The sequence below is a fragment of the Tiliqua scincoides genome, chromosome 2, assembly GCF_035046505.1.
Source record: "Tiliqua scincoides isolate rTilSci1 chromosome 2, rTilSci1.hap2, whole genome shotgun sequence".
Classification (NCBI taxonomy): Eukaryota; Metazoa; Chordata; class Lepidosauria; order Squamata; family Scincidae; genus Tiliqua; species Tiliqua scincoides.
The window spans coordinates 22,325,859-22,336,814 of record NC_089822.1 but is presented as its reverse complement, the minus strand read 5'-3'; the positions used below and the strand labels follow the sequence as shown (position 1 = coordinate 22,336,814).

The window sequence follows — 10,956 nt, the reverse complement described above, 5'->3', positions numbered from 1 at the left end:
TACAGTATGTTTGAGACAGTGTGTGTGCTTGTCCCGCTGGTGGTAGCTAGCTAGTTTAGGATTATGACATTACTCTGTTCAGGAGTTGCTGTTACACCCTTTGGCTGAGATTCAATGGAAGATAAAGGAAAACTCCACTCAGGAGTTTTGGAAGCTCCCTTCCTCCTTCTGTGTCTGCAAAATATAAGCCTGAATTTGTGAATGACACCAAATGGACAACTGGCATCTTGTTCAGTGAGGCATCTGGCATACTGTGTACACATTCACTTCTAGTGAAATTGGTTAGAAAAAAAAAATCTTTGTGCTGAATGAACTCTTGCAACCAGTGTTGCAAGGAATGCTAAGGAAGGACTAGAGGTGGAGTCTACTCAAGTCTCTAGTCCGAATTTCCTGTATACTCTGGAGTACAGAAGTTATTTAGGAGCCATAATTAGGCATAGGTGAGGCATTCTCCCTCTCCATCTGTGAATATGGAAGTTATAATAGTTGCAGCACTGCCTTTGCATTCTACTTAGAAGTAAATGCTGTTGAATTCAATGGGACTTACTCCCATGAACATGTTATAGAATTGCAGCTTACTTATATGGCACTACAGTTACAGAGACAAGCATAAGCTAAAGGTGGTTAATCAAAATGGTACATTTGGGAGGTTTTTTTTTGGGTATATAGAAGTTTGAGAAAACCCCCCTTCTCCTTCATCACAGCCCCAATGTGTGTGTGTGGGGGGGGGGGGAGAAGAGCCCTGATCCTGTTCATTAAAGGAAAGTTAAGTCCTAAAGTATCACATGTAGATTGAAGAGAATCAGGGAAGAGAGTAATAAAACCAAGTGATCAGTCTCTGTCACCCCCTGTGATTTTCTTTATCCAGGACACATAGGTCTTTGTAAGACGAGTATAGATTCCAGGGAATTTGCTAGAACCACAACTTCTACCAAAGGAGACAATGCCTTTTTGTTCCTTGTTGCATATCAAAGGACCACCAGAGTCACCCTGGAGAAAAAAGAAGAGACTTGATGTTACCGTTTCTAGAAACTGAAAAAGCCCTATTTTTCTCCTCCTGTTTCAGCAGGATGGGAAATTTTTGAAAGAATTTAGCTCTTGCTTTGATTTTAGCATATATGTTAATTAAAACAACATAGAATACACAGAGCAATCATGATAGTATAGGTATTGATGCATTCAGCACTCAGGATTTTAGAAATAACCAAGTGATGAAACTTTACAAAAGTGTTAGAAGTCAGGTAAATCACTAAATAGAATCAAGTGTAACAAATCATGTAAAAAAAAACAAACCATGAACAAAACTACACTCTTGCTCATGCTAAACCTGCCTATTAGGGTCAGCTAAAAGATTTTGCTAGTTCTAGAATTAACCTTCCATGTAAAAGAGAATTTCATTGGCCTGTTCTTCTACAAACATGCAGAGCAGCATTTCTCAACATTTATCCCCTGCTGTACCACTTTGCCTGGTTTACCCACTGGCATCACTAGGGGGCGTGGAGGGCGCGAGCCGCATCGGGTTATGCGGACAGGAGGGGGTGACACCACTGGCCTCCCACACCAAATTACTGTCCCAAATTTTAAATATCTTGGTATTTTTGAATAACACCATCATGTTATATATCATTTGATGTGTATTTTCATGCATAATGCAATGAAACAAACTGTTGAAATATCTCTATTCTAGCCAAAGTTATAGCCAAATATCCAGTGAGGCAGGGCAATGGTGCATCACCACACCCACTGCCTGGGGTATTGTCCTGCCCACTGCATGGGAGGAAGTCCATCATGGGGATGACACACTGGCTTCCCACACCAAGTGACACAAACCTTAGTGACTCCACTGGTACCACTGGAAGTAAGTAGTAACTGGTCATCACCAGTTACTTCCAGGTTGGGAGGCCAGACGTGATGTGACAAACACCAGTAAGTGGCTCAGAATGCATGGGAGAGCTGTTTTTAGTAAACAAAAAGCACACTTTGGAGCTTTGCCCACCGAGCCAAGCCTCTTATTACTGTTTGTTGCGTCACATCTCGCTGCTGGGTGGCAGGTGTCTGGGGGTCCCATGCATACCACCAGACACCATCTCAGGTACGACTGATGGTACCTGTATCACTGGTTGAGAAACACTGTTGCAGAGTACAATGACACAGACCTTATGTGGGGTTGCAGACTGCAGTGTAATACTGCCTGAAGTGAACTCAGAGCCTGTTTATAGAAATCAACATAATCAAGAAGTCAGCCCTTCTGCCTGGCATGATATTTTATTATGTGAATGGAGGGCTGGCCTAGCCATGGGGCTGACTGAACTGGCCACATTGAGCGGTGAGTTAGGGGGAAGCAGCAAACCAATGAGGGTACACTACTCCCCGTGACTGACCACTGCCCCTCTTGGGCCTGCCACTCACTGATCCAATTCAAAACATTTTGCTCATTTGCTGAGCATGAGCAGGATGAGGATTGGGAAGTGGCAGGGCTTCTTCCAGGACTGCCACTGAGAGCACTTGCCATCGGTTGGCAACCTTCAGTCTCGAAAGACTATGGTATAAGCCTACAGCACCCAGTATTCCCAGGCGGTCTCCCATCCAAGTACTAACCAGGCCTGACCCTGCTTAGCTTCTAAGATCAGACAAGATCTGGCATGTGCAGGGTAACAGTTGCTGCTAAGCAGCAGAGCAATCCTTTACTGAATGTTCGTTTCCAAGAGTGCTCGGAAAAGTATCGCTCTCTCTGCTCTGCCATTTCCTCCTTCTTGTCTGCATAGCAGGTAGGCCAGGTGGGCAAGAAGGAGAAGGAACAGTGTTAGCCCACCCCCTGTCTCTTACAGGATTTTGCCTAGGAAGGATTTTGCTTTCTAATCTGGTTTAGAAAGCTTTCACAGACTAACAGCCCAGTTCTACCTCCCACCATGCAGTTGCACTAATGGGGCATGCAATGGTGTGGGGTGTGATTGGACAGCCAGTGAAAAGTAAGTAAAAATATTTTTTACTTATTCCCTGGTAAGCTGCTTGGTCACCTATGGGTCTCCTTAGACCTATCCTAGATATTTTGCTATTGTAAATCTGAGGGGAAGCAAGGGGCATTCTGGAGAGGGGAAAGAAGGATGGGATCCTGGAGCAAGTTGTTGCAGCCAGGATCCATCCCTTTCCTCCCCCTTCTGGCACTAAAACTTGTCCTGTCCTTCCCACCCATGACACACCCCCTCTGCTGACAAATCTGGGTCAGCGCTGGTTGGGGTTCACAATGCTGGGAGTGTGGAGCTGCCATCGCTTTGCACGGCTGGCACCAAATGGCCTAGTAGCAGCATGATGTTTGTGCCATCGCTGGGCTTTTAAAGTGAGCATATTGAAAGAGAGCCCATGGGTTTGAGCTGAATTATTTATTATTATTATTATTATTTTATTAATTTATAGCCCGCCCTTTTGCCCAACGGGCACACAAGGCGGCTTACAATTTAAAAGTACAAAATGAAAAACAATTAAAAACAATTTACAATAATTAAAAAAATCTAAAAACAAACAAACCCTGTGGATTTTCATATAAGAAGCAAGAACGCCAGCCAGCCTGTCAACAATTAAAAGCTTTTTGAAATAAAAAGGTCTTCAGTCCATGCCGAAATGTTAACAACAGTTCTCAGTTCTAAGGGGAGGGTATTCCACAGTTCGGGGGCCACCACCAAGAAGGCCCTCTTCCTGGCCGCCACCCCTCTCACATCACTTAGTGGCGGCACAGTCAAAAGGGCCCCCCCAGATGATCTAAGAGCATGGGCAGGATTGTAGGGAAGGAAGCGGTCCCTCAAATACCCTGGACCAGCTCCATAGTCACAGTTTGAACTCTCAGTTCAATTGAAAATGCCATAAAAATTTACATTTCTCATTTTCAGTAGGGCTACTTATCTTACTGTTTTTTTTAGCAGACCAATTAACTAGACTTTTAGATGCTGAACACTTGTGTTTTTTAGTTCTAATCAGTGATAGCAGATCGTAATTGATGGGGCTGTAAACAATATTCCCTCTAAGGAGTAGAGGGACTTGGAAGGGGTCCGCTGCATGAACCCCTTTACTTGCTGCACAACCTCTCCTGGTGTTTCTGGATACATGGTGATGATATCACTGGACTTCTGGAAACACTGAGCTCCAAGCCGTATGGACTTTCGGCTGCGCGGCTTAAAGAGAACAGTAACTGCAAAGTGAGGTTGTTTACTCCTCATTGCTCTTTTGGCCCTGGTGTGCCACAGAGTAGGGCATGAAAAAAAAGAAAGATCCCCTTTACCATTTTAAGAAACAGTCATCTTTTGTTGTGTCTCTTCTTTCAATATCTTAACTTAAAAGGCTATACTTATGGAGGTTTGGTACAAAGTACAAATTTATTTAAATTAAATTGACTCATGAACTTTTCAGTTAAAAGGAAGATTATTTGTCCACTAAACATGGGTTGGCAGGGCAGTCCTAAAAATAAGTGCATGTGCATAGAATTGGTAAAATGAGCACTCTTACCTTGCATGCATCCTTCCCTCCTCTCTTATCACCAGCACACACCATATTAATTGTCACAGGAGGATGAGAGTTATAGTGTTCCTTGCCATTGCAAAATTGTCTCTCAAGGACAGTGACATTAACTTCACGCAATGTATCAGATGACATTGTCTTGGGTTTATCATCTATCTTCCCCCATCCAGCGATCAGACACTGTGTTCCTGCCTTAATATCGCTGAAATTTTTGACAAGTTGAATGGTTTTTACAGCTTGATTAATCTTTGCTTTTGTTTGCAGCTGAAAGAATAATAAAAAGAAACTGTCAGTGTGTATAAATGAGGGGTAGACAATCTTGATTATGGCCACTTTAGATTTTCTTTATGCCTGTCTCAGTTTCTGGCATTGCAGGAAGCAAGATCGCAGCTTCCCTCCCCACCCACCCAGTATTCGTGCTTCAAACATTTCCAGATCTCCTTAGATAATAAAGCATATAATTATCTCCCTGATTCATATCGACTAACATTAAATTGATGTGAAATTTGGTGAATATCCAGTGGAGAATGGCAATGCTCAGACATTTGAAGGAAACATTTATCTTCCATCTCCAAATTAAAGTTCTGGGGAATAAAACTTTAAAAGTTCAGATTTTCTTCATTACTATTTGTGGTATAACAGCCCAGTCCTAACTTGTACTGGAACAGCCAGACTGAGTGGTCTGTGCTGTGTCCAGTGCAAGGTAGGTGCTGGCTGCACGGCAACTTGGGGTAAGGGGATATTTTCCATCTTGCCTCAAGCAATGTCCCTTCCAGCCCTATGGGGCCACTTGGATCTGCTCCAGCAATTTTGCTAGTGCAAATCCGAGCAGCCAATATAAGGCTGACTGGGCCAGGGATGGGGGTTAGGATTTGGCCTGTACTGCCGCAGCCGATCCTTCCCCATCCTGGGCCTGATCTACCTCCTGGTTCACCCCCCGCCTAAAAATGCTCCCTCCCTGCCTCCGTTCCATGCTCCCACCACCCCATTCCTCCACACAATGGCCTGCCCAGGTCGATGCAAACATACTTCTGCCATGGCAAAGACTTCCACTTTACAGCACATTCACAACACTCCTGGGCTAGCAGAGGATCAGTGCCAGCCAAACAAGTTTTCTGCATTGTATTCATAAATAATCAGTGCTGTGTTTCATGAAGTCATCAGGAATATGTGTGTACCTGCTTATTATATAAGTAGGCAATAGCTACCAATGGCCAATCTCTATATTCTACTTATCACATTACTAGTAGTTGGAAAACCTTTTGCATGTGGCTACAGATTTGCTCTTTACCACATCTCACGGCACACTGACAAGGCACTAAAATGGTCAAGGCACACCACCAGGTTTTTGACAATTGACAAGGCACACCATGATGCCAGGGGGGCTCATATCTCCCATTGGCCCTATTAATAAATGACTTTCTCCCAACTTCCTGTGGCACACCTGTGGACCACTCAGGGCACACCAGTGTGCCACTGCACGGTGGTTGAAAATGGCTGTATTAGAGTCAATGGGGCTTACTCCCAGGAAAGTATGGATAGGATTGGCCTGTCATTAAGTAAGTTCCAACCTAAGTCGCTTACCCATTACATCACTCCAGGCCAGTGGTTCCCAAACTTTTTTGACTGGTGGCTCCCTTGACCTACTGGGCCATTGGCCACAGCTCCCCATGCTGGCTACAATCCTATACATTTTATAGGGCAGCAAGTTTTTGTGAGGATAAGTGGCTCCCCCGGCTGGGTTTCACAGCTCTCCAGGGAGCTTCAGCTCCCAGTCTGGGAACTACTGGACTAGGTAGTTGGCATATCATTTCACAGTTTCTCATTCCATACACTGGATATATGCGTGTAACATTGATAGAGATTTTAGAGGGTTAACCTAACTTCTCTTCAGATGAGGAAAATAACTGAAAATAGGAGCCAGGAAAAGGACTGGTGTTTTGTTAAAAATACATAGGATAGGAGAAGCCAGTATGTCAAGTTGACCTGCACAAGAGAACATGCACATAGCTTTTTCCAAAAGGAAAATTCCAGTGTCTTGTGTAACCAAAGTTGTGGGACATAAACTCTGTCTTAGAAGGGTAAAATGACTTCCTTGTTAGAGCTGGAACCAGGCACCAAACTCATATGCCAAATAAGGAGATGGAAGTGACATTCAGGGTCACATGGCCTGTTTTGTTTGTTACACCCTATTAATATGAAGTTCTAGGTGTGGTTCTCTGAGAAACTAGGAAGAAGCAGGGAGTAAATGTCTGTATCCAAACTGCAAATTAAATTGTAAATAGCTGTGAATAAAAGCCTACTAAATGCTTTTAAAAGGTCTGTGTCTGTTTGGCATTGACTCAGTGACAAGAATCCGAAATCTTTCCATCAACATCTACACATCTACAAATGCTGAATTCAATGGAGGAGGCTGCACAGGCAAGCAGTCATTTGGACCAAAATAAGAAGGTGCCTTGGTGAGTTCTTGGTGAGGTGTCCAGTTCTTATATTTACTTTTGCAGGCCTTGCTTTTCTATCTACATGCCCCTTTCCCACCTTGGGTCTTTTTGGGGAGAAAGGCGGGGTAGAAACAAACAAACAAACAAACAAATAAATAAATAAATGTGACTTCTGAGAGACATGTATAGGATTGCACTGTGGGTCACTTACAAGTCATACAGGCATGCCAAGTGGCAGGCTACAGCCTGTCATCGGAGCTGATCCCATGAACCTCAGCCTGTCATGTCACAAAATCTTATGCTTCATTTAGGAGTTGTTCAAACTCAGGCTCTGGTGAGTTTCCAGGACACACGTACAGCTCAGTCTTATGTGTTGTCCCCCCCCCCCCACATTGATGCAGCCACACCAAAATGGTTTGTGCAGCATCCTGTGGGGAGGGGGCAGTTCCAAAGGTCTGGGTAAGGGAACATTTGTAAGGTTGGGTAAGCTTCTGAAGCAAGGAGAGGTCTGCTCAGACCTGCATAAGCAAAGTAGCTGGTGCAGGTTCATGTGCATCTAGGCTTTGAGATCTGGTCTGAAATGGGGTTTGGATCAGGCTGCCACCACTGCCACCGCACCTGTTCCCTTCCTGGACCCAATCTGCCCTCCTTCCTGCCCTCATTGTGGCTCTGTTTTGCCCCTGCCCTGTTTCACCTTCCCCTTGCCCTCTTCTACCTCCCCCTCTGACTTACCTGGGTTTGCAGGCTGGTCCTGAGTTGTCACCACTTGCAAGGCCACCTTGGCCTCCGCACCAGTTCTCTGGCAGTGTGTGGCTTCACACCCTGCCAGAGTCCTTTTTTCGACTGCCATAAGGCAATCTCTGCTGGTGGAGTGCTCCTTCCACCAGCAGATTGGCCCTTTAGGTTTGTGCTGCTGGTTCAGTTGCAAACACCTTTTTTTCCAATGGAAAATACAACTGATCATTTGATAAGAAGGGCATTCTTAAAGATAAATGCCAGATTTCATGTTAACTTCCCCCTTCCCTTAAAGAGCTTACCTGCAAAACCATGATGTCATTTTCAAATGACTTCCAATTAAAGCCTGGGTAAACAAATACTTTAGTGATGTTCACAGACTGCTTTTCTTTCTCTCTTTTAGTCTGTGAATGAGCTCCAAGAACAACGTATGTATTTTCGCTCCTGAAAAGAAAAACCACACCAATAAATTTACAGCATTGCCATTTACTTTGCATTGTACCAGATGCTGTTATTCAGGCTGTGCTTATATGCATTATCTTGTGTCTGGTCATATGTTCTGAATGGCAAGCTTACCATAGAACACCTTGCACAGGGTCGCATACCCCTTTGTTTTCTTGTAGGTTGAGAAGCTAAGGGTATTGCCCACTGCAGAGAAAAGAGTGCAGCCCCAATTTCCAGATGTTGTCTATATCATGGAAACAACTGTTTTATTTGCATTTAATAAAAAGTGTTTAGGTCATCCTTGGATCAATTTCAAAGATGACCAAGAATAAGGTTATAAAACAAAAGAATAGAATTATCTGTGAAAACCCTAAAAGAATAAACACATTTTCACGTGGGGTAACAAAGACAACAGAGTTCGCCTCCCTGGAAAAGCATTCCAGAATGTCATAGATTAAATGGGTCCTTTTACCTGTCACCACCCATCTCATCTCTGCAAGTGACAGCACCTAGAGCAGGTAGGTGGTCCTTCAGGTGCCCTACCCTCAAGCCTTATAGGGCTCTGCAGAGTAGAACTTTCAGCTTGAATTATTCCTGGAAACAAACTGGGAGTCAGCAAAGAATTTATTTCTGGCAAGGTACATTTTGAGTGACCAGCACCAATGAATCATTTGGCTGCCATGTTCTGAATTGTTTCAAGAGCTGCCCCATGCAACGTGCATCAGTACTGGAGATGTGAAGATATTTGGACTATGTTTACTGTGCTGAAGTGCTGGTTGTTGAGAGTCTTAGAACAAAGCCCAGCATTTGACCTCCCCTCCCCCCTCCTTGGCACCCCCTGCCCACTGCTGAGGTAGTATTGGGTAACATCACTTACACTGCTGCAGTATGTATGAATTTCCTTGAGGACATGCATTGAAAAAGGACATTGAAGTTATTGAAACCAAATCTTGCCCAAGGAGTGAAATATATATTTCAAAACTTACGGAAAACAATGAGCTGCCGTTAACACCCAGTTTTCTTTGATCAAAGTCCCTCCGCATGAAAAACGTTTTCCGTCGGTGAGGGCAGCCATGTAAGGTCTTGAGTGTGGAACAGATTCTTTCCCTCCAATGATATGGGCACACTGACCTGTGGCAATAGAAGCCATTCTAATCAAGTTGGATAATATTCACTATGCCGCATGAGTTAATAAGGGAAAACAATGTCATATAGGTCTGCTTTGGATGATGCTTACTCTATCTGGCTGATCCCATGCATTTAGTGGAACGTGTACTCACAGATTGCACATATCCTGGTCCCTCTCCCTACTTTCCCATAAATCTTTGTCATTATCTTTACTTTACTTTATTTGTTATTACTCCCCTGGGGGCTGGGGATAAGAATAGGCCCTCAGTTTGGCTGTACTTGTCGTAAGAGGCGACTAAACAGCCACCAGGTAGACGGGACTCGTCAGCCTGGGAAGGCAGCTCATCTGAGAGAAGGAAAACTCTGATCCCAAACCTCCACTGCCTTGTGGCTACATCCAGTTATGGAAAAGACTTCAGGAGTCAACCTTGAGGCAAAATCTGGAGCTGGAGTTCCTGAGGCAGTTCATGGCTGAACATAGTCACGTTCTGGCAACGCCTGCGACACCACTGGAATCAACCGTATTGGCCTCTGCCTTTCCATTGGACCATTTCAGCGACGTGGAGAGGGGGGATTTGCTGCATGGGAAACAGACTATCCTCCATATCTACTTTACCCAGGCTTTGTGCACTGGAGAGAACACTCTTTTCTAGAACCACCATTCAGAGCATGATACCATAGTCTTCTGAGACTGAAGGATGCCAACAACTATCTTTAAAAAAAATAAAATTCTTTTTTGGGTGGGTGGCTAGAAAAGTATTACATTGACATCAGGTTTGGTAGACATGTAAAGGAGTAGTTCAGATAAGCCTCCCTTCCACACAGTTAGGGTGATTTCTGGGGGAAGTGGGAGAATTTGGAGTGGGAGAATTTCCTTTATATGAGACCATTCACCCCAGCAAATGAGTTTGCCTATATATGAGACTCAGCATAGTATACTGAATTCAGATCTCTGATCAGCTATGAAAGTCATTGTGTAGCCTACCTAGCTCATAAGGTTGGTTTGAGTTTTATTGTTATTAACATTCATTTGTTGTCATGCTCTTCAATGAAAAGTTCTCAAATCAGCCAGGGAAGAAATAATAAGAGCTCAAACCTATCCAACTTTCCAGCCGCAATGCAGCCCCAAGGTAAGGGAACAAATGTTCCCATATGTTGAGGAGGCCTCTGAGATTGCCTCAAGATGCACCACAAGATGCAGTGCGAACCCCACTGGCACTGGAAAATTGGATCGGATTGGGCCCTCAGATGGTTAAGGTTTCTCAAATTTCCAACACAGGAGACACCAAGAACAGTTATGTTGCACTAGTCTTTCATTACACTCAAATCTGGGAAGCAGAAGGTGCAAAGGGGGGGGGGGGAATCCTGATACAAAGTAGCACTTACCTTTTGGAAGGGTGAAGAGAAAAATGGAAGCAGAGAGGTACAAAACAGAGAACAGGCCCATTGCTGCTGCTTTGTGTTCGACACACAATGGGGTATCTAATATATACTGAGTGTGTAAAGGAAGTGGGCTTTGGTTTCGTTTAGCACCTTCTACGACATCCTGAGAAATAAGAAACAGCACAGAGAGGTTTCTGGGCTCTGTGGAAAGAGGAGTCATATCCAGGCGTTTGAGAGTTCCTGTTGTACATCTGGCCAGGTTAATCTGCAGGAAAAATAGGAGGAGAAAAACTTTTGTCCTTTCATTCTTAGACTC

The 10,956-nt window shown here is 44.1% G+C and overlaps 1 protein-coding gene across 1 annotated transcript; it reads right to left on the bottom strand.

The window, feature by feature from the left end:
- Window positions 1–831: 831 nt before the first annotated feature.
- Window positions 832–10,724, bottom strand: LOC136642105 (granzyme A-like). Its single transcript, XM_066618335.1, has 5 exons — window positions 10,644–10,724; window positions 9,116–9,260; window positions 7,988–8,129; window positions 4,498–4,773; window positions 832–990 (listed from the first exon to the last, which is right to left on the bottom strand). The coding sequence occupies exons 1-5, from the start codon at window positions 10,702–10,704 to the stop codon at window positions 832–834; spliced, it is 783 nt and encodes a 260-aa protein (XP_066474432.1). The 5' UTR covers window positions 10,705–10,724.
- Window positions 10,725–10,956: the final 232 nt, after the last annotated feature.

Bases quoted from the DNA above. Each gene is read 5' to 3' on its own strand.
- LOC136642105 (XM_066618335.1), bottom strand. From the start codon at position 10,704: ATGGGCCTGTTCTCTGTTTTGTACCTCTCTGCTTCCATTTTTCTCTTC. The intron at 9,261-10,643 runs GTAAGTGCTACT...CTATTGCCACAG, and splicing joins TCTCTTCACCCTTCCAAAAG to GTCAGTGTGCCCATATCATT. The intron at 4,774-7,987 runs GTAAGCTCTTTA...TTATTCTTTCAG, and splicing joins ATGACATCATGGTTTTGCAG to CTGCAAACAAAAGCAAAGAT.